This window comes from Delphinus delphis, chromosome 16, assembly GCF_949987515.2.
Source record: "Delphinus delphis chromosome 16, mDelDel1.2, whole genome shotgun sequence".
Taxonomy (NCBI): Eukaryota; Metazoa; Chordata; class Mammalia; order Artiodactyla; family Delphinidae; genus Delphinus; species Delphinus delphis.
In genome coordinates, this window is record NC_082698.1 from 5,280,628 (window position 1) to 5,305,152 (window position 24,525).

At 46.1% G+C, this 24,525-nt stretch overlaps 1 protein-coding gene across 2 annotated transcripts in view; it reads right to left on the minus strand.

The window, feature by feature from the left end:
• Positions 1–24,525, minus strand: part of DOCK1 (dedicator of cytokinesis 1) — a 527,045-nt gene that overhangs the window by 326,597 nt on the left and 175,923 nt on the right. For both annotated transcript variants that reach the window (XM_060033849.1, XM_060033848.1), the window contains exons 24-26: positions 23,681–23,751; positions 20,957–21,063; positions 1,585–1,712 (exon numbers count right to left, since the gene is read on the minus strand). In XM_060033849.1, coding sequence (XP_059889832.1) covers positions 1,585–1,712; positions 20,957–21,063; positions 23,681–23,751 — 306 coding nt within the window. The remainder of the gene's footprint in view (positions 1–1,584; positions 1,713–20,956; positions 21,064–23,680; positions 23,752–24,525) is intronic.

A 24,525-nucleotide genomic window follows, 5' to 3' on the forward strand; every position in this document is an offset into this window, starting at 1 on the left:
ATGTTTAAATATCGTTTTAGCACACTACTTAAAATTCAGAGTGCCAGAGAACCTTCTATCGGTAAGAATTTGCTCCTTTATTTTGTGTGTGATGGGACTGCCGATTCTTCTTCATGAACTTTGAACGTGTTTAAATGGGCTTTCTAGATGCTTCCGCACAGGCCAGGCAGGCACTACCTCCTCTGTGAGGCTTGGCCACACAACCTCTTTACTCCTAACCTTTCATCTGGTAAGAAAAGGAAAAGGCCTGGCATGGGACCCCTGGAGGCTGGCCTTTGGGTTAAGGCTTCCAACACCTTTCAAAGGCAAAGCCCGGGAAGAGCGGATGCAGCCACCATCCCAATGAATTACTTCACCTTATCTCCTTCAAGGGCAACACCCAGGCTCTGAGAGAATGAGCAGGTGCAGCAAGGAAGTGGGCAGGACAGGTGCGTGCATGCGCGTGCACGCGCACGTGTGTGTGTGTGTGTGTGTGTGTGTGTGTGTGTGTGGACTGGGGAGGTGGCAGGAGGTCACGTGGGGAAGAGCTAAGAGCAAGTCCTGCCGACTTAAAATCCTGGCCCATCTGGCCACTGCTAGAGGCAGACACACTGCTAGAGGCAGAGACAGACATGGCCCTGTACACCTGTCCAGACACACCTGGAGAACCAATGTCTTTACATGTGTGTGCACACGTGTGCCCAAATGAATGTGCTGGGTACAATGGGGTCGCGGAAGCATAGGGTCAGATGTTTCCATATGTGCTTGCACCAGCTTTTGATTAAGACAGAAGGTCAGTGGAATAAGCATACAATTGAGAAATGCAAAAGGAAATACCATTTTAAAAAGAAACAGCCAAGAAAGCACAGGAAAAAATTTCCTGTGGGGGGCGGAACCCAGGAAAAGGGGCAGAGAACTGCTCTTCTCAAAACTCTCAGACGCACTTAAAACAACCAACAACTACTATGTGCATGTATAAAAAATAATATTATCTATTTATTAAATATAAAATAATAATTGAAAGAAAGTAGGCAATTAGCCTCCTGTTGTTTATTTCTAATTTTTAATATCAAAGCCTTTGACCTTAAATATCAAATCTAAGTCTTGGGAGTCACTTAGCTGAGAAGTCATAGGAAACAAACATAAAACAGTATCTTCAGTGCTGAAAAGCACACGTGGTAATATAATCATCATGCTTTACACATAAATAGAAAATAATTTGAGGATGCAACTCTAGAGAGAGAAAAAGAAAGGATAACCCTTCAAATTCAGGCCATACTTTTTTTTTTTTTTTTGCTGTACGCGGGCCTCTCACTGCTGTGGCCTCCCCCGTCGCGGAGAACAGGCTCCGGAAGCGCAGGCTCAGCGGCCACGGCTCACGGGCCCAGCCGCTCCACGGCACGGGGGATCCTCCCATACCGGGGCACGAACCCGTGTCCCCTGCATCGGCAGGCGGACTCCCAACCACTGCGCCACCAGGGAAGCCCCCAGCCATACTTTTTTAACTGAATCAAATATGACTTGGTCCTGGGAGGCTGGGGCCCCTGGGGATCGCAGGCCCACACTTGCTGCAGGGTCCACAGAGGTAGCCCCGCCATTACTCACCACGTCCTTCCTGTACAGAACCTCCAGGATGTTGCTGAGCAGCTGGCAGCAGGCCTCCAGATCTTCCTGTCTCTCCAGATGGTACTTGAGCTGATCCGTCATCATGGGAAGCAGGATCTCTCTGCAGTCTGCAGGGGACACCGGGTTGCCAGTCAGCAGGAGACCCACCAAGATGCAACTCTGCTTGCTAGAAGCTTGTTTTCCTAGCTTGTGACACTGCATGTTACACTTACATTGCAATGTGAAACTGACATCTGGAGGGGGTCAGACTACTTGACTGGGAGGAAATCACTTGTTTTCTTATAAAATAATTCACTCACGTGTGCACGCATGTGTGTGTGTGTCACCATGTAAATATACAACGATAGTTCACAAACAAACATATAAATACATATTCACATATATCCAACAGTATGTACACAGACACAAATGCCAACAAGCGTGCTGGGGTTTTAACTAATTTTCTGTGCTGAACTGTAAATTTACTGATTTGCAACTTTAGAAGAAATACTTGTTACAACAAAAATGATTTGAATTGCAGCTCTTCTTATTAATTCCTAGGAAGACCAGAGCATGGTTCCTTCCTGCTCCCATATACCTCCCGAAGTTTCCTGAGCTTGGCCGGTTCATAGCTTACTAAATTCCCCACTTAATGTTTACCCACTCAGGGACAACTTTCTGCTGGGCTCACATCTGCAGAGGGACAGTCTGCAGGGGGCTGAGAGCTCAGGCTCTGAAGTGAGGTTGTCTGGGTTTAAATTCCGTTGGCTTCCTTGCAAGGTTATCTCGGGCAGAGCTAGTTACCTCTCTGAGCCTCGGTTTCCTCATTGCTAACATGGGCACAGTGGCACTAGCTACTCACAGGTTGGAGGTACAATGTACTCCTGCAAGGTGAGGCAAGAAGGCCTGGGCCTGGCACAGGTGAGATGCTCAGGACAGGGTACTTGCTCTTATGATGTGATACAGATACTGGTGAAGAGCCCCAGCCCCTCTTTGGTCTCCCAGACCCCTGGGCTAATGAGGGAGGGGGCGGTGGGGAGCAGGTATTGACCTTGGAGGTGAAAGTTAGGGAGGTAATACATTCACCTTCCGGGAAGAGAAATCAGAATTTCCCACAAAGTGAGGCGGGGGGGGCATCCAGGAAAAGGAACCCTAGTCACCAAGTCAAGTAGACAGGAGCAGATGACATATTCACAGAGCCACACGCACAGTTCAGGAGGGTGGGGAGAGGAGAAGCAGAATAAAAGACCAGACGGGCAGCTGGATTTCATCCTGAACATGATGGATGAGACAGAAAGAGGTGGAGAACTGGAAGATGCTGACAGGGAAGGGACATGATCAGATCAAAAGGCCAGAGACAGCAGCCGTGACGGCACCAGGTAGGGCAGTGGAGATGGGAGGCTCATTACTGGACAGGTTAGCTAATGCAATAGTCCAGGCAAGACACAGTAAAGGCCTGACCTCCTGCTACAGTGGCAAGTTTGAAAGAAGAGGCCTTGAACAAAAGCAAACGGGAGGCAGGCTGACCACAGTGGCAGGTGATGAAGTGGAGAGGAGGGGGGGGCTAAAGGAGAGTCAAACACAGCACCCAGCGTTTGCGTGACAAGTTCATCCAAGGCACCAGGTGATGCCATCCAAGGAGAGGAAACTGGGGACAGAAGGGTGCTTAAGGACAGAGAAAAGGACCAGGTTCTGGACACGTTGAATCTGAGTTGCTGCTGGACCTCCAAGCGGCCTCATCTAGTAGGCACATGGAGAGAGGGTTCTAGACCTTAGAGATTTCCAGCCTTACAGACTGAAGAAGCAACAGCCCTAGACCATAATAAATGCCAAGTATGTGAATAAGACCATCAAAGAGGAATGTGTAGAATGAGAAGGGAAAACTGTGAACAGCAGTCAGGATGTTGGTATTAGAACAGAAGATGGAGCGAGGAAAGATGTGGGCTGACTCAGAGATGAATGACATCACCCAAACCAAGGGAGGGCAGGTGGCCAGCGTGGCCAAATATGGTGGCAAGAACGGGTAGAAAAGCACAGCCCTGGGATGTGACAATAAAAAGCACACCGAGGAGAATTCCCTGGCGGTCCAGTGGTTAAGAGTCCACGCTGCCAATGCAGGGGCGCAGGTTCAATCTCTGGTCAGGGAACTAACTATTCCACGTGCCGTGCAGTGCAGCCCACAGATCGAAAAAAATAAAATTAAAGAAGAAATAAATAAAAGCAGATGGAGTCCTTCTCAAGGCAGCTTCCTGGAGTGGGATGAGAAGACGAAAATAGGAGCACAGACACGGCTCCGGAAAGCACGGCTGTGAAATAAAGGCACACTGGGGTCTAAGGATCAAAGATCACTTGGGTTTTCATTTGTTTTTTAGATAGGACAATAGAAGGAATGTTCAGAAATATCAAAGAAAAATAATGAACCAGACACAAATAAGATTCGAGATGAAATGCAATTACTAATTGTCTCTTCCTGTTGGGAAATCCTGTTAACTCCAGCACCATCCATCCCCCAACGTGAACTGTCTGCTGACAACACCAGTTCTGGATGGTGAAACCAGCCCAGCCGCTGCAGGTCCCTTTAAAATGCAGTGCACGAGAGAAAAGACAGCAGAGCTCGGGAACTTTAAATATCCTGTGCTTGTTTTTAGAATTTTACACTTTAGGACTTCCAAAGTTAATGATACCTAAAAGCAAGTTTTGCATTAATGTTTCCTGAGTTTTCTGAATATAAGGAAAAATTAAGCATGCAACATCGGAATGGTTCCTGAACGTATGCAGAGACTTGCTTAGAAGACTTTCCCAAGAAGTACACGATAAAGAAGGCATGGGGCTGGAGGCGCGAGGCAGCTCAGGGGAAGGTGCAGAAACCGCACACGCCCTTCCGCTCCTCTGCCCTCCAGGGGACCGCATGTAGGAAGCTCACGCTAAGGCTTTTTCAAGCTCCATTTTGATTTAATCCCTAGAAAAGGAACTGATAGCAACTCCATTTTTCCAGATGGAGTTTTGTCCAATGACTATATGAGTATATGCATTTACTTGTTGATGTCACCATTACAGTAACCAATACTTAGGCAGGGGTAACGCAGACATGCTGAAGTGCTGCATATCTCCGGACAGGGGCCAGCCGGGCTTGGATGACTATGTTGTCAGGGGTCGCCGAAGGTGAGGGAGTGAGAGGACAGCACAAGGAGGCGGCGCTGTCCCATGGGGACCAGGCAGTCTCTCCACATTGGTGCTCCTGGATGTCACGGGCCGTCACACGATTCCCTTATCTTCCCACCCAACCCTTCCTGTGACGCCAAGGGTGAACACAGGACCCCATGGAGAGGATCTCTCTGAACGCCACAGCCCCCTGAACTTGTGATGGAAGTGCTCCCAAGCCGAGACGGGCTGCCAGCGTGGAGGGGATGGGGGAGCCCAGGCATCAGAGAGCCGCCCAGGGACAAAGCCAGTCCAAGGGACATGCCACAGGAAAATGACCACGTGCAGTGAACCCAGCCTGAAAATGCAGTTGCCCAAAATGCTGACCCACTGCATACAAGAACTCCACAAGCATCCCAAATCCAATGTCTTTCCTACACAATCCTGACATTCGCAAGTTACATCCGCCCCAGTAGCTCTGTTGACCTTCCACACCACAGCACAACATACACAGTAGGGGCTACACTCCCAGCTCCCAGCACCCAAGGGGCAGGAGAGGTCCCCTGGCAAAGCTGGCTGCGTGCAGCCCCGCCTGCGTTCAACCTCAAGGTCCCAGGCAGGACATCTCCAGGATGAGTCCTCTTTCCCTCCTACCTGAAACACATCACCCAGTGTGACCTCAACGGGGGGTGAGCCCTCGGCCACCCCTGTCCGCGCGGTCATGCCTATCACTGCCACCACCGTTCTGGGGATAAGTCTAGTTTCCAAGACGTGTCAGTGGGAGAAGTAAGAGCCACGAAGAGCTGAGCAGGTAAAAACAGACCCTGACCACATGACCAAGGAAAACATGACAACGGAGGCTTAGCAAAGCCATGTCTGAAGCAAGCCTGGGAGGGACCCAACAGCGGTAGAAGGCCAAGTGGGTTTGCTAGGCCAGCGCGGGAGCAGGCGTGTGTCCACAAACAGCCCTAGAGGATCAGGGAACGCAGCTCTGGACTCAGAGCTTGCAGAAATGGCTCTGTAGGCCCTGGCAACCCATATGCCCCGGCCAAAGTCCATTCCATACGGCCTCATTTATCCGTCACGCTGGACAGGCAGGTGTGGACTTCACCGTTCTCAGAAGTAACTGAGTGTGTTGGTGTCATCTGTCAGAATTACTCCAGGGAGAGGGAAGTGATGGCCGCCCTGTCCATCCTCCCCGGGGAAGATGCTGTCAGCCATCCTCGGCTGCCTGGTGGGAGCGCCCGCCCCCCACCCAGCCCAGGGCTCTGCGGTCGCTCTGTGCATTCGTTACCCAGCCTCCTCTGAGGCTCTGGACACCAAACTTTTGGACACTTCACTACCATTTTGTCACGTTTAGAGACATTTCATTCTCCTAGCCTGAGAACATAAAAAGCCCATTTGTTATAATCCTCCAGATGAACCCATAGTATGTACACGTGGGATGTTTTCAACATCCACAGGACAACTGTAGCTCTAACGCCATAACCCACCCCATCTCTGGCTGGTCACGATACAGGCGGGTCATGGGGATAAGCCTACTTCATCGAGAGGATGAAACAAGACAACACGAGCAGGACTTTGTGAGGGTCCAACGTTCCTGTGTGGAGGACCACACCTCCGGCCCCAGGACAGGGCCCCATCCCCGACCACACGCCCATCACGGGACCAGGTCACCAGGCAGAGCAGCCTCTTGCCTGGGCTTTTCTCACAGGCACAAGGACCACGCAGGCATCTCACGCAGGCATCTCACGCAGGCCTCCAGAGACAGAGGGACACAGGGCAGCAGCGCCTTCAGAAATACGTCCCAGGTCCCCACAGGAAGAATGGCAACGCCCCAGAGTCCTGCAGCGGCCGCAGGGACCAAAGCTGGAAGCAGCCCAAGCTGACACACCCACCTTCTTGGTGAGCCGTGATCAGCAGGCCCCAGCTCAGCCCCCCGACGGACCTGGGGACAGGCAGGCCTCCGGTGCCAGCTCTGGGACTGCCAGAAATTACGACTAGCTCTGTGACCTGTTTCTCCTTCCTGGGACACAGTCTCCGTGAGAGCAGAGGTCTTGTTCTCATCCATGGGAGTAGCCCTCACACATACACTAAGACCTGACAGTGGAAGTGTGTGTGTCCATGCGTGCACACGTGTGTGCAGTGACTTCAAGCACGTGTGCAACCGTGTGTGTGTGTGCATGCATGCATGCATGCATGCATGCGCTCGTGTGGAGAAGCGCGCTCTTCCCAGCAGGACAGCTGCTGCATAGGACTTTTGTCCATAGGACTTTTTGTCCTTTTTCATGCGTAAACCTAGCACTTTGCTCCTATCCGTCGAGGAAGGACCTGCAGCCGAGGGCTGCCCCGTCGCATCCCAGGAAGACACCAGAGGGACAAAGCAACCATAGCAAGATCGCTCCTGCCTTTCTGGTGGCTCAGTTTCACTGGATGGTGTCCAAGCCGATCCGGACAGCAGTGTCCAGGCGCACGGGCACACGTGTGTGTGAGCGTGTGTGTGCTCGCACCCGCATGTGAGCGGTGGTCTGGGGTCACTGTGTTACAGGTGCAGGGTTATCACAGGAGAGTCTGCAGTGAGAAGCAGGTCCACCTCCTGGTGCCGTCCCAGCCACCCAGCAGCCCGCAACCAAAGCAGAACAAACCTCACTCTACAAAGGACGTCCCCACTCTGCATTTCAGCTCCTTCCAGTTTGTTTTTCAAGAAGTAGTGGGACACAAGTTCGGAATAACACTAAAGATCCCGAAATTTTATTGTAAGTCAAGACAAAAAATTAAGAGCACAGAGGAAGCTACTACCCCCCCACACTCACACACACACACACTCTCTCACACCACACACACTCACACACACCACACACACACACACACACACCATACACACTCACACCACACACTCACACACACACACTCACGCCTGCAATGAGCTGTTTTAAAGCATCCAAGGAAGAGGAATCTCCTGTCATATTCTAAGTGTCCCAACTCAGTGTCCTGAATACCCTTCTCCATGAACAGAATGTCATTTCTCTAGCATGATTTGTGCCAACTGTCCCATTTTGTTCAAAACAGATGGCCCAGGAACCTGACAATCCCCCCACCCAAGGAAAAAAAAGAGAAAAGAAAAAAAAAGAAAGAAAAACAATCAAACAAACAAACCCTTATATTTTAAAAAGAAAACACATTTCAAATAAACTACCCATAGATAAACACATGGAAAACAGCTGCAACAAATACCTGACTGGAAGTCCAGGAACCTGGGTCTATTCGATTTTGTTTGTTGGCTTTTTAATTGGAGTAGAGCTGATTTACAATGATGTGTTAGTTTCCGGTATACAGCACAGTGATTCAGTTATACACATATCTAACCTTTTTCAGACTGCTTTCCGTTATAGGTTATTACAAGATATTGCTTATCACAAGGTCCTTGTTGTTTACCTATTTTATACATAGTAGTGTACTTTTTGTTAATCCCAAGACTCACAGACATAGAAAACAAACTTATGGTTGCCAAAGGGGAGGGAGAGGGGAGGGACAAAGTGGGAGTTTGGGACTAACAGTCTTTTTGATTTTGGAACAGCCTTTTGGCCTCACTAAAGTTCAGTTTACCCGTGCACACAGGAAATCATAAAACCCACCTTGCTCACTCTTTGCCTTGAATCTCAGGCGAGTGACTTAAATTCTCTAAAATCCTTAATTGTCCTTCTTTGCAAAATAGGCCTGATATTGTTAACCCCTCGGGTTTACTGTGAGAATCAGATGATATAATGTGTGTGTCTGCCAAGTAGTAAGCATTCAGTAACTAGCAGCTGTCAGTAACAGTCACAGAAATAACACTATTATGCAAAGTCAGCCTTTTCAACAAAGTACACACAGAAAACTAATGCCTTAGAGTTTGCTATCCAGTAGGGTAGCCAGTGAACCCCTGAAATGTAGCTAGCAGCTGAGGAGTAGAATTTCCCATTTCAGTTAATTTTATGCACTATTTTAACTTAAATGGAAAAAAAAGACATCTGATTCAGTTATTGTTAACCACTGTTTGGAACAACGGGAACAACTTGGGTATGTAGGTCTACTTTTCACTGGTAAATTATATTAAATGTTAAGATCAAGCATCTGTGATGAAAATATAGCATCCAAATTGAGATGGGGATAAATGTGAAAAACACACGGGATTTCAGAGACTTCGTATGAATCAAGAATGTAAAACATGCCAGTTGTCCTATTTAGATCAAAGTCATGTTGACATGATATTTCAGATAAAATATATTATTAAAATTAATGTCACCAACTGCTTTGTACTTTTTTTTCTTACTGTGGACTGTATAAAATTATCAATTACATACGTAGCTGGCACTCTAACTCGGTTGGACAGCGCAGTCTCGGAGTATGCTAGGAAGCAGATGTTACAGACCTCTTGTGCGATTTCTCATTTTAATAAACCAGTGTTCATCTCTGGAAGGAGAATCAAGGCCACAGCTTCCTCCTGTCAGATCCTCTTCACATGTACAGGACTGCAGGCCTCATCAGTGCCTGGTAGTCTGAGTCAAGGCACAGGCCTGACCCCACAAGGAAGCGAAAACCAGCCAGCACGGTTGGGTTGTCCTGGTTTTCGCTGCCGTGCACAGAAGGGAATGCTGACAGCCCGGAGCAGGCAGCCCATGGGCTCAGACTCCACGCAAATCAGCCGTGGGGATCAGAGGTCCTGCAACACACCAGCCAGCCTTCCGCACCCCCTTTCCCAGTGTGATCCACTATGATTACAGACAGCAATGACTGCACATCTGTTCATCCTCAGCTGTGCAGGCTGAAGCCATTATGATTAATGCTCTGGTAATGGGCACAGAGTAAAAAATATTAATCTTTATAAAAGGTATTCAACAGGCATTATCAGCTTATAAATGTCCAAGCAGAATATCCGTCTATAACTCCATTACAGCTCTACATCAAAGCAAGATGCAAATACAAGAATGCATCTGTCCATTTAAAACTTTCATTTTATGAACACTAAATAATGTGCTTCTTAGTTTTTAGTTTGGTTACATTAAACAAATGATCCATAAAGTGCATTTAATAACCTTGAGCCTGTTACACAGAACTGAGACCCAGATGAACGCTTTCAATGCGAGTTAAACAGTACGAGCCCCGCAAATGGGGGAGGTTTGCTATTCGTCTTATACAGTCGTCTTACTTTTCAACGATCTAAGAACTCGGCACCCACATGATTCGATTTGTTCAAATAATTCTCTCCTTCCATGCAAATCTTTAAACACCAGAAATAAAGAAAACAGAGCCAGCAATGGAAGGGATCACGGGAGCAATCTACTCGTGTCCAACTTGTACAGATGTGGGAGCCAGGAGCCAGAATAGGGACCAGGAAGCAGCTGAGCCAGAGTCAGATGCCTGATCCTGAAGCCAGAGCTCCTCTGACCCACGCACGTGCACGTGTGTGTCAACATGTATGACTCAGGTATCTTTACAGGTCTAATGCAGATTAAACTTTTCCAAGAATTACTTTCATTCACTTTAAGTAAGCTGTGATCATGAGCAGAACTAGGAGGATCAATTCACATCAAGTAACCCTAAGTATGTCAGTTCTCCTTTCTGAACTTCAGTTTCTTTGTCTGTAAAATGGAGTAAATACAACTGCCCGGCACTGTGTTTCGATTCCTACCTCCAGGTAGTACCTCTGTAAGTATTCTGGTAAGAAGATTCTCAGCACCACTTGGCTCAGTGCTGAAATGATCAGAAATAAGATAATCTGCCTGTCAGCTCTGAGGTACCCAATGTCACAAAATTTTAATTGAGTGATAGAGCAATTAAAAGTATCCTGGAAATTGGAAGTGAACATGGCAAGATACAGATTGTGGAACAATAGGAAAAAGAAGCTGGTCAAAGACACATCTTCTGGATGAAGCCACCGGGCCTCGTAAAAAGTGTGTCATCTGTTGAAAGAACGGAGTGGGGCAGCAGATAGTTTGTATCCTGTAGTTTGGAGAAGTATAATCATAGAGGTGAACCAGCCACTGGTATCATAATAATAAATACTTTGTCAGAAAAAAGAAATGGAAGAAGAACCAATGGAGAAAAGTCTAAAATGAGTCCCATTTAAAAGCAGATGAAAATATTAGAAAGACTCAAACAAAATGCCAGGGAAGATAGTGTGGAAAGTACTGGTCAGACCAGGAATCTATCCTCTGGATGGAAATGCATTTAAGGAGGTGGCTTGGTACATTTGAGAGGAATTCGACGGGTCTGCCTATCCTTGGGCAGAATCTTACCACGTGGAGGATGAGAAAACAGAGAGGAAAACAGAGCTGGGAAGTCGTGTGCATGCTTTTACCCAAGAGCGTGAAGCTAACCAAGAACACAGGTTTTGGCCAGTGTGGCCCAGCACACACTCCTCTACTGCTTGCCCCCATACTGAGCTCTACAGTTAAAAAAACAACGTCAAAATCATATGGTCTGTCCGCTCCATCTTGAGGGAAGGACTGTGCCCTCAGGGAGGAGTTTACGCAACAGAAAAAAGTAGGGTCTAGAAGGAGAACATAGGAGACTGCAGGCTGACCTGGGGCTCCTCCAACTGTCCCAGGCAAGTTTCTGTACGCAACACGGTGCACATACAGAGCTAAGCTTGGGGCCGGGAAGGAACCATGAACTGGGGAGACTCAGAGACCTGCTGTCCCAGTGCCAATGTGAGCATGACTGGGTATGGGACAACCAAGGCAGCCTCTTCTAAGACTGCTCTCATGTCCCCAATATCAAGCGACAGGGACAGGAGTCCACTCAGAGGTGGGTGCAGAACAGAGAGCCTATGATAAAGGCTAACCTATGATAAAGGTTAGACCAACTACACCCTGAGGAACTTAGCACTGCCAATATGATCACACAGAAAGAGAAGAGAAGACTATGAAAACTCCATAAGCACATGAACACAACACTACATGGTTTATTTATGTTTAATCTATTTATGTGTTTACTTACTCACATACGTGTACTTTATCGTGTTCCATATGGCACTTGAAGTGAACTCAGTTTTCAGAATGCATAACTCTTATGCTGGATGTGAACCAGCTTATGAAGAGAGTAGGGGGTGGATTTGTAACAAGACAGCTCCCTAATCAGCACCACGGTGGTGGACAGCTCCCTGCCTGGGATTTTACTGGCAGACTAGGACTTGCTACTTAACTCCTGGGTCATTATCTGTAAATTAAGAAAATTACTCTTTTCCAATTATGCATTTTTAAACTGATGGCTCTGAAGCCATTCTCAGAGGAATCAAACTTGCTAACCAACAGTCCTGAGCACATGGTAGGTACTCAACAAATTACAATGGAATTGGAATGGATATAATTAAGAAACTGAAATTGAGTTCACCCTCCTAGATTCATTAGGCCATTTCTAAAAAGGCTGCACTGTTTTAACAAATGATCTTTTCAAAAACACGTATAATGAAAGCTACAGAGTGATATACAGAATGAGGGATGAAGAAAGGTACAGTACTTTGCAGATAAAGATTAAAATTTTCTCAGGGCATAAAAAAAAGAGGAGAAAATTGTATTCATACTCCATCATTACTTAAAGAATTAAGCAACTTTGGGGTTCACAGCTGGTAACGTTCATTAGAAGTCTTCAGCACAACTCTCTAATTAAAGTATTCCAGAATGCTATACGAGTGGTACATTAAGTAATTACGGCATATGAGGGTCCCAACCCCAATTTTTCTTTCTGTGAAAAGCATCCATCAAGTTAACAAAAACTACTACAGAGTACGTCTGGGTTTAAGAACCCTTTTAGTAAGAGAAATACCTCTCCATTCTCCACAGTGGAGAAGCTCAGGAGATTTTATTTTGATTTATTCATCGATCCAAAGCACTAAGAAGGTATATTTTACTATAGGTCTATATTAAACACACAGCTTTTCTTTCTACGATTTAAAGCACAACAAATTGATTGACAGGGTAATTTTTTTAGAGATATAAAATCTTGGATCGAATCACAGTGAAAACGGTCTAGAAATCTGACTTTGCTAATTCCTACTAGCTAGCCCCAATAGGCATCTGGGCCTTTGCCCTCAGGTTTTAAAGAGCGGCTGTAACTAATGTTTCCACCATTAAAAAGGAGAATTTTACTCTGCTTGACAACTGGAAGAATCATTCACCTTGAAAATAAGAATGAGGAAAATTATTTGAGCTCTCCAGGCCTACATTTTTAAGGAGCTCTGTATTGTTCAAAAATGGAACACAGGGCTTCCCTGGTGGTGCAGTGGTTGAGAGTCCGCCTGCCGAGGCAGAGGACGCGGGTTCGTGCCCCGGTCCGGGAAGATCCCACATGCCGCGGAGCAGCTGGGCCCGTGAGCCATGGCCGCTTGGCCTGCACGTCCAGAGCCTGTGCTCCGCAACGGGAGAGGCCACAACAGTGAGAGGCCTGCGTACTGCAAAAGAAAAAAAAAAAAAAAGGAACACAAATGGTTCTCATGAACCTAGGGGCAGGACAGGAATAAAGACACAGACGTAGAGAATGAACTTGAGGACACGGGGAGGGGGAAGGGTAAGTTGGGACAAAGTGAGAGAATGGCACTGACATATATACACTACCAAATGTAAAACAGATAGCTAGTGGGAAGCAGCTGCATAGCACAGGGAGATCAGCTCCATGCTTTGGGACCACCTAGAGGGATGGGATAAGGAGGCTGGGAGGGAACCATAAGAGGGAGGGGATATGGGGATATACATATGCAAATAGCTGATTCACTTTGTTATACAGCAGAAACTAACACAACATTGTAGAGCAGTTATATTCCAATAAAGATGTTAGAGGAAAAAAGAAAAAAATGGAACACAAATGAAGTTTTATGAGGTTGATGAACACTGTGTAAAAGGAGCCTACTTGTTATACTGAAGGAAAGAGCTACAGGAATGGCCCGAGAATGAAGGAATGGCACATTTTCCATTCCTACTCACTGCTAGATTCCAAACATCAGAGAAAAAATAAAAAACAAGGTGGCCCCAATGAACAGTAAGCTTAAACCAAAGTAATCCACCAAGAGTATTAAACTAAACTACTATCAAGACTACACAGGGATTGTCTTACCACTAAATCTTCAAATCTTTATTCTCCAAATCTTACACTATTCTGCAAAAACAAACTTATGACATAAGGTAAGTAGACAGTAAGCTCTAAAGGAAATCTGTCAATTGCTTTGGTCACTTTGAATATGAGAATATGGAAAGGCTAGATCTTGAAAGGCAAGGGAATTCAGCGTTAACTGGAATGAGCTTTCCCAAGGTCTCAGGTTAAGGACTGCAGCAGAAAGCAGCCCATGTGGGTAAGAGCACAACTCCCATCTCAGCTGAAAGGCTTCTTGCAAGGATGTCCAATGCTCTTGACTAATTTAAAAGTTAATGGTATCTAAGGTTGATTTCTTTTATTCCAATTCCTATAACACTAATGTAAAATATCTGTGTGGGCATAAATCCCAAACCTTGGTGTCCTAGTGTCTATTTTAATTTAATTATATTGAAAATTTTCATTTCTATAATAGGATTTAAGCTTTAATTTTCCCAGCTTTTGTTAGATACGTGGGCAACAATATAATCACATGGGAACAAAGCTACAAATGTACAAATTATGAAGCTCTGACCTTTCTGTCTCTTCGTAACTTGCTTTGAAAATCTGCTCACTCCATGCTGCAGATTACATGCAAGAGTCATCTTTTTTGAGAAGCACATAATCTATTTAACCAGCTTTCAAGTAGTCAAGTCACATCTCCCAACAGTGCTTGGAGCCATTACCGCCCATTCATTGGCTGTCCGCACACAGCATGATAATGAGCCCGAGTCCTTCACCTCAGCTGGGGAGGAGGAGCCAGGACAGCCAAGGTGGGTTCCGGGCTCCAACGTGGGGATCCACCCCTCTGCACATCCTCCATTTCCTGAAACAATGCCAGTTACTCTGACTACAAACTTACATTTGAAAAGACAACCTCATGAAATGCTGTGAAGGCTGGGATTTGCCTCCAAATATCTGGGGCAGGGGGAGGGATGAACTGGGAGTTTGGGATTAGTGGATGCAAGCTATGATATAAAGCATGGATAAACGACGAGTCCCACCATGTAGGACAGGGAACTATACTCAAAATCCTGTGATAAACCATAATAGAAAAGAATATGAAAAAGAATGTAGGGGCTTCCCTGGTGGCGCAGTGGTTGAGAATCCGCCTGCCGATGCAGGGGACACGGGTTCGAGCCCTGGTCTGGGAAGACCCCACATGCCGCGGAGCGGCTGGGCCCGTGAGCCATGGCCGCTGAGCCTGCGCGTTCGGAGCCTGTGCTCTGCAACAAGAGAGGCCGCGATAGTGAGAGGCCCGTGCACCGCGATGAAGACTGGCCCCCACTTGCCACAACTAGAGAAAGCCCTCGCACAGAAATGAAGACCCAACACAGCAAAAATAAATTAATTAATAAACTCCTACCCCCAACATCTTCTTTAAAAAAAAAAAAAAAAAGAATGTATATGTGTGTGTGTTTAAGTGAATCACTTTGCTGTATAGCAGAAACTAACACAACCGTGTAAAGCAACTATACTTCAATAAAATAAATTAAAAAAAAATATCTGGGGCAGGGGGAGGAATGGACTGGGAGTTTGGAATTAGCAGATGCAAACTATGACATACAGGATGAATAAGCAACAAGGTCCCACTGTGTAGGACAGGGAACTATATTCAATATCCTGTGATAAACCATAATGGAAAAGAATATGAAAAAGAATATATATACACACACACACATATATGTGTATGTATAAGTGAATCACTTTGCTGTACAGCAGAAACTAACACAACCGTGTAAAGCAACTATACTTCAATAAAATAAATGTAAAGAAAAATATCCGGGGGAGGAGCATCAAGATAAAAACAAGACCATGACTTGATAGGTTCTGAAGCCCAGCTAGGCGTTCATTACACTCTTCTCCTCATTTTCCTATATGTTTAAATTTTTCCGTAGTTTTAACAAAGAGCTATCTTGAGTCCAGAGGTAGAGTTGAGCTGTCCCCTCTGCCACTTCATCTTTCCACAAAACAGAGGAATAATAAAATCAGAGGCAAAAAGAAGACAATCTTAAAAAAAAAAAAAAAAAGCCCCATAACATTGTAAAGCAACTATACCCCAATAAAAATTTAACATAGATAGATAGATAGATGAGGGCTTACCATGGCCCCTGGCACACAGTAAGAGCTCAACACTATTTAACTATCATAATTATCATCTGCATCCAGACCTCAGCACAGTGGATGGGACACCAGAGACCCCAAAGCAGTTGCCTGGGAGGCCAGAGATGGTTTCCTGGGTAGATGCAATCATATAAAAAAAAAAAGAGGAGACGACAATCTTAATTTTATAAAACTGCTCACAGACGACCCTCTGTATCTTAACTCTCTCACTTATCTCTTTCTGTTACTCCTCCTCAAAGACACCTCCTTCCTGCTCCATGATCCATCCATTCAGAGCCCAGACGGGGAGAGACAGCCAGCTTCCCCGTGTGAACACAAGGCCTCTCCTCCCCCAGATCAAGGGAACTACATATGCATGTCACGCTTCCTTCTCTGCACTGCTCCCTGGGGAAAGAAGTGCTGCATTTGAACATGAGATAAATATGCACTGTGAGCCAGGCACTGTTCTAGGCACCAGAGATGGAGGAACAGCAAGATGAACAAGAAGGCCATGCTCCAAGGCCTCTCATTTTAAGGAAGGACCAGAGAAAACAAGCAAGCCAAGAAGTAAAATCAGGCAACGATTGCACGCTGTGGGGAGTGGCAGAAGGAGCCCAGGGGCAGTGTGTCTGGGGACATTTTATTTATGCAGGGTGATCAGAGCACCTCTCGGAGGAAGCTCGCTATGTAATCCCTTCCAGTACTTGGTCCAGGTCTATTTTCTTTTGCCCCATATTTGACATGATAGCCCCGCACCCCGCCACAAGGGCAGGGTCTCACCGGCCATTCTTCTAATGAATCCGCAACAAAAATGAAAAGACATGGCTAACATTTCTTGAATGTTCACGAAACGCTCAGGGTAAATCTCAGTACCACATATGTATTAATCTTCAAGATACGTAACGGAGGCAAGAAGAAAAGGGCAGCTGGAGAAATTGAAGCCTGGAGGGTAACTTACCCGAGGTCACTGAGTTAGCAGGTAACAGAGGCAGGATCTGAACCCAGGCAATGTGATCACAGAGCCCACACACACTCGCAATCCTCTCGTGAGCTGCCTGCCCTCATCCCAGCAAGGGCTTCCGACATGCGTAGTTCTTTATTAATGAGGCAGTAAAATCATTTACAGGAGAGATGATGCAAACCAGTCATTCATTTTATTTTTTAAGCAAAGCAAAGGGAGAGAGACATGTCCTCAGAGAAAAAGCTAATGTGACTGGCAACCAACCATGCACTCTGAGTCGCTGGACACCTGCCGAGGGGCTGGACCACTGGCATGGTCAGTAATCTACTGTGGCAGACGTGCAGGAGGGCCAGGTCCACACACATCTTCTGAACAGGCTTCTTAAATTCGGGGTGGGGGGGGTCTACATTTTGAGCTCTCTTTCCCCAGTACAGAAGCCAGAACTCGAATCCACAGCCACCCTTGCAGCTACAACTGTGTTCCAGGTTCTGCCAAGGAGGCACGACTTCTTAGGATGGCAACTGGAAATGAGCAGCGGGAGGACAGCTCTGTCAAGAACTCTCGTTTCCTTCGGACCAGGGTGGAGGCTGCAGAGGCAGTGGGAGTTGCAAGGTCCTGATTCAGAAGGAGCCTTACAGCTGGCACGGCTGGGAACAGACGGCAGTGACAGCAGCTGTGGTGTCCACACTAGCTGGGGCCACACACAACCCGATTTGCCAAAAGACGCATCTCCTGTTGTAGCCTAACAAACCCAGCGGGATGCACCCTCAGTCTTCTGGTCCTTAAAGAGGACAGAAGAGGAGCCAGGCTGAGCCAACCAGGGCCCTGGAAGCCTTGACCTGCTGGGACCCAAACCTGCCACAGGAAGGCTTTCCTGCAGAGGAGCAATGGCAGCTTCAGAATTCACTGCCAGCCTCACTGCACCCAGATCAGCTTCCCACTTCCATCAAAGTAAGACTCTCAAAACGACGCAATAATTTTGATATTGGAGGGAGATAGAAAGAAACATTTCAGAGCAAAGCAACAAAGTGAGTCTCTTCTATGAGTGAAGCAACACACATGCTGATGAGCAAAGACGTGCCCTGGAGCCCAACAGAGGAACCGGAGGAGCCAGACAGGGATGCGCTCTGGCCACATCCCCCAGAGAACACTGACGACGGTCTGGCACACCCAGTAGCTTGTGCAGCTAAACCTAGTTACAGCACGTTCCAAAAATCTAGACACGAAGGGAGTTAGTTTGACTGATTCCACGTGGATATTCCAGAAATCTAGACACGAAGGGAGTTAGCTTGACTGATTCCACTTGGATCAGGAAAGAGGACACGGACAACTGCATTTTTTTACAAATTAACAAGAAATGGAACGAGGCAAGAAAATCACAGCCATCATATCTCACCAGAAAATGGTTTGGCTTTAAATATTGATACCAAATGTGGCACAGAATATTTTGCACAAGTAATGACATCTTCGTAAGAACAGACCAACTGGATGATTTCCAGTGATAAACCTTTCCTGACAAGGAGGTAAGATGGCTCTGGGTAACTTTGAAGAAGCAGGGAGCCTAAAGATGAGAAAAATCTGGGCTGTCCTTGCTGTCTTCACCCAGAACTCAAGCCTGTAAGCGCGGCCATTTTCACATTGGACAACGCATCCTGAAATGCTTCCATGCAGCCAGTGAGAGTCCGGAAGTACATTTGCACTGAAGATTATGGCTTAGACAATGTCGACTGATTGGACAATTCTAGAACTGCTTGTAAGACATGAAGCTTCAGGCTAATTTTGGCTCACTTTGCCCGTGATAATTGTGGACTCATATATTTCCTACAATCTCCTTTACTACGTTGGGCGCAACTGACTATTAACATTAAATTCCTACCTTTGCAGTATCTAGAAAGATACTAAGTTAATAATTCCAAAATGTTACACATCCTGACAAGACCCCGTCAAACAAAGCTAAATATTTATTTGCATGCTGCATTATTTCCAAAACAAGACTTAAGGCAGTCTATGATAAAAGACTTACAGAACAGGAGTGAAAATAGAAATGGAGCACAGTAAAGAGAATCACAACTGCCAAATACAACGGCTGATATAATTTGAAAAAATAAATACTAAGTTTGCCTTCAAGCTATCTACTAGCTAAAGAAATAAAGTGTCCATAGAAGAAAACATTTCCTTGAAATACACTCCTTAAGAAGATCTATTTTAAAGATTTTTGGTTGAACCATTTAAGCCTTAGGTCCTTATGCAAAGGACGTGGAACAAAGTTTTGCAACAGAAATTTTGAAATGTACGTAATATGTCCTCAAGAAGGTCATCCCTGTACCAACACTCAATAAAAGCCAAGCACAGTCAATCCGTGATAACTGTTATTTTTTTGATAACTGTTAGCTCAGTTGAAGGCACTGGTGGTGGCAGCGATGGTGATGGTGATGGTGGTGGTCGTGGTGGTGTGTGTTTTTGCGTGTCTTGGGGTTGGATGGTTGGAAGGAGAGATATTAGTAAGCTACCTAATAAGACCCAGATATAAAACTTTCAGGGGACTTCACCTACTGTGGTATAAAGTTTAGTCAATATGGAAAGAAACAACGAAGCAGCATCTCCACCTATCGCCTCATGCCTCCCTGGAGTCTCACGAAGTCCCAAGCTTTAGAAGACACCTGAAGAATAAGCAATTCAATATCCAGCCTTCCAAGAAGAGCCTGAAATACTGACAGCTGGGATTACTGGCTTAAGGCGATTCATGGGCTTTGAGTCCCAAATAACGGCGACACAGCTGACTTTCTTTTATGCAAGTGAGAAAGAGATGTCTGTTTGGAAGGGCTGCAAAAAGCTACTCCCTTCTTGGTTTGATGTGTTTTCTCCAGAAGAACACTCCCACCCAAATGAAGTTTTAACATTTCCTCTTGACATAAGCCTTAGCTGTAAGTGCAGACTCCAGTGAATTGTATAAAGTTAAATCAAGAAATAAGATTAAAAACATAGGGTCCAGTAGTCTAGATGGTACAAAGGACTAATCCAGACACACACTGAGTTCTCAACCGGGACATCTCAGGACTGAGCTGCTCCAGCCCTGAAACAACACCACACGTGAGGACAAAAGAAAATGAACAAAACAGCCAAACGTCCAGACACAAATGGAATAGAATAAATGTATGCCTCTCCATCAGAATGTCACTCAACAGTCTTCACATTTGTCTCCAGTAAGTGAGGAAGGTTGTGGAATTATGCAAAGGTCTTAAGCTTTCAATAAAACTTCTTGACAAGTGTAAAATATTAATCCAATCTGTCCAAACAGAAAGAAAGTGATTAATTAAAAGGGTAGGGAGATTACGTGTGGAAATGTGAGGTGTTCCTTGGGATAAATGAGTTGAGGAATCATTGAAATTCTTTTTCCTTTGAGCAGGGTTTGAAGAAACCCTGTCACAGAATGCAAAGTTCAGGCTAAGACATAACCATGACTTCTACATTTAAAGAAAATTTGAAATTTTTTGTTGCAATCATCTCAATGGAGGACAGTGATTGCCTCCCCAGGACAGATAATCGCACATCTTACAGGCTACAATGTATGCTGATTACCCTAGGGCTCTGGTGTTACACCTAAATTCCGAACTGCAAGGTTTGTGCCTTCATTCTTCAATGATCTATTACCTACAGTATATGCCAATTACCATTCTCTGGTAAGGGCTAAATCTTCCTGTCTTGTAATGGAGCTGTTTTAATTGGCTGCAATCTCCCCACTCCTTTCTTTTCTTTTTTTTTTTTTTTTTTTGGTACGCGGGCCTCCCACTGCCGCAGCCTCTCCCATCACGGAGCACAGACTCCGGACGCACAGGCTCAGCGGCCATGGCTCATGAGCCCAGCCGCTCCGCGGCATGTGGGATCCTCCCGGACCGGGACACGAACCCGTGTCCCCTGCATCGGCAGGTGGACTCTCAACCACTGCGCCACCAGGGAAGCCCCTCCCCACTCCTTTCGACAAAGAAGACAGAATTCAGACGGGGCGAGGTCTACAGACAATGACAAATGTGACAATTTAAGGATTCTCAGGGTTTCACTCACCATGCTGTGTGAAGAGGTCACTGTGAATTATTTCAATCAAGCAATATAGCTTCTGAATGGTCAGCAAACCCACAGGAACATTTAGGATGAAATCAGTAAACATTTTGCTATAAAAGGAAAAACACAAGTGAAAAGAGACGCTGGAAATACTGCAAAATGACCCAGTGGGATACAAGACAGTACCGAGACGCAAGTTCAGTGAACGGTCATTAGATGCCACCGAATGTTGGAATAGGCCCACTGTACAATACGGGCCGAAATCTCTTCCAAAAGAATGATGCTTTAGAATGTTATTTTTCACTTCACACCCACTAAAATGGCTATAATCCGAAAGAGAGCCAGTAACAAGTGTTGACTAGGATGTGAAGAAACTGGTACCCTCATACCATGCTGGTGGGAATGCAAGACGGGGCAGCCACTTTGGAATAATGCTTGGCAGTTCCCGAAAATGTTAAACATAGATACCATACGACCCAGCATTTCAACTTCTAGGTATATACCCAAAAGAAATGAAAATATTTATCCACACAAGACCCTGTATATGAATCATAGCAACGTTATTCATAACACTTGACAAGTGGAGAAACCCAGACGTCCATCAGCTGATGAATGCATAAACACAATGCAGCAGATCCACACAATCCACCCATAAAAGGGAATGAAATCCTGACACTAACAGACCCTGAAAACGTTACGCTAAGTGAAAAGAAGCTAGTCACAAAAGGTCACGTATATTATACGATTCCATTTATAGGAGATGCCCAGAAAAGGTAAATCTATGCACACAGTAAGTAGGTCAGTAGTTGCCTAGAGCTGGGGGGGGAGTGGGCAATGACTCTGACTGGGCACGAGGAATCCTACTGGGGTGACAGAACTGTTCTAACGGTAGATTATGGTGATGGGGTAGAAGTCTCCTTCCTGATGTGGGAAAACAAGATGTCTTCAGCACAGGGGTCGACTGTAAAATAGAAACTGTAATGCTGAATTCTCTTAGGGGTGTATGGACGTGTGTGTTAGTGTGCGTGCACACACGCTGCCACACGGAAGATAACTAGGAAGATCCAGATCCTCGTGGAATTAACTTTGAGTTATTCTCCTCTGTGATCTCTTCTGTTTCATCAAAACATGACTCAATTTTCTAAACAGGGAAAAATACATCCATGATTTTCAATGTCATTTTTTAAAAAAATCAGTAGGTAAGGTGTTGAAGAGGAACCCACACCCGCAGAGTCAAGGGCCCAAGAGCAGATGGGACCGGTCCTGGGGAAGGGAGTCTTCCCCGGATCTCCAAGCACAAGGCACAGGTGCCCATTGTGAACATGGACGTCACCCCTCTAGTGAGCAAAGGCCTGGTCCCCATGCCCCAGGAGGACAGGCCCAGAGTATGGCCATGGCCCACCCAACTGCAGCTCCCCCCTCGTCCTCTGTTTCTCCAGACCTGAGGTTCTCAAACAGCAGCATTCATTGAAAGTGTCTGGAGGCATCATTAAAACCGAAGAGCTGGGCCCCGCCCCCAATTCCTAATTCAGAAGATCTGGGAAGGAACCCAAGATGCAGCAAATTCCCAGGGGCTGCGGATATCGCCATTGTCTGGACCACTGCCTGAGAGCCGGGCTGCAGGCACAGAGCACGCGGAGACCCGGGAGGGCAGACCTGTTGCCCGTGGGCCCATCTGTGCCTCCTTTTCTCATTTAGAACCTGCTGAACTATAACCAGTATTGCCAGTGCCTGGGAGCAAAAATAAATGTGTCCACGCAGGACACTAAATCCTCAGGCACATCAGACACGTGATGATTCGTGGGGAGAGCAGCTTCCCAAAAGCCCCTCACCCTTCACTTCCAGGGCATGAGTGACCTATGGTGGACATAAAGTACAGAAGGGTGACCGTTTTTCATTCCGCTTAACCACCCGACGGACAGGTGACCCTTTACTAATATTTAGGTGGACTTTTCTGGCTGGTCAAGAGATGCCACCACCTGCAGGTAAGTTTATTGTGTCAAACGTTAAATCAAAACCCAAACAAGGAGCAGACGAGGGTTGTGCTGCGGATGTCTGGGGTCACAGAGGCTGTGCACCCACTTGCTCGTGACACCTCTTTCCCAAATGCAGTGACATCTGCACAGTAAACAACTGAGACCGAGCTTGGATGGGGACGGTGGCAAAATCGGAAGGTGAAAGGAAGGATTCGGTCCCCAGCCTGACTCCTCCACCTGAAAGCCAGTGCCCAGCTTGCCCAGAGTTTGTTTTGGTTTGGTTTTCATTTTACTATAACCTGAGCTGACAACTTGCGGCTCCTGTCTGAGGCTCACAGCCCTTGGGCAGGAGCCCCCAGAAAGAAGCTGTATGGTAATGAGGTAGAGGAGGTGAGACACCAATATTAAAGCTCCCGAGTCAAAACGTTTAGGTGCTGAAACCCAGACCCAAGAACCACTTACGGAAGTTTAAAGTCTAAAGGATGCAAAATGCCCAATTTGTATTATGTATGCGTGAGGCTATAAATAATCTTCTGAAGAAAATATTGTGACTGTTGATAGAAGACACCTTTTCCACATAAAGACATAATGAGCAAAGTGTCACAGACACCATCACTAGACCATGTTCCAGAAAGAGTCAGGGCACTGAACTACGTGGACATGAGACAACCCAAGCATCCCGTGAACCAACGCCCTCAAAAGGAGGCCAAGCGTGGCACACGGGAAGCCTTCGCCTTGGGTGCTTCCTTACCTGAGCTCTTTGGGATCAAATACCAATTTCACATCGTTGACAATGGTTGGCAAGTACTTCAGCGCTGCACCCTGCAAACCAAGAACAAAGAAGAACGTTGAGCCTGAGGCAGTTGGCAAATCTTCACACGAAGTTGTAATTACTTTGAAAAACCACACACATACCAAAAAAACAAAGATCACTTTCCTGATGAGAAGCTGATGGTTAAACACAACAAAAATTGAGGGGAAAAAACACAGCCTCTGATCCACAAACAGTGGAGATGTGTCGACATGGATATCCTGACACATAATAGAAGTGATATGAGCGGAAGCCAACATTCAATGCTTGCTCACGAACGCCTATACTGTACTAAGCTTTTATGTGATTTTCCCCTTTACCCAAAGGAAATCCTAGCAAATGAAGACCTGTGCCCCCAGAAGAATCCTCCACCCACAAATTCACTGTAGCTCTGCCACATTCAACAATGAGAATGACTGCCTTTGCTCCATTCCAGAAGTGACTGCCTGTATATCTAGGTCCCTGAACTTGGAATCACTTTCTTCTTTAGTAACTTTATCTCCTATATTCACATTCTGTATCTTCTAGAAAACCCACACTTGCAGAAAATAAGAGTGATGGTAATAATGATAGATCCTAATACATGCTCTGCCGCTGTGCTACACCAGTGTATATTTTATCTTTAATTCCAACAGACCTCCTACAGGGAGTTAGCTGTGCAGGAAGGCAAGGAAACTGACAATGGGGATGTTAATTACTTTGCCCCTGATCACACAGGTAGCACTGAACTGAGCTAGAATTAAAATTCAGTTTGGTGGGAAGCCAGGGCCTCAGCCCACCCTCAT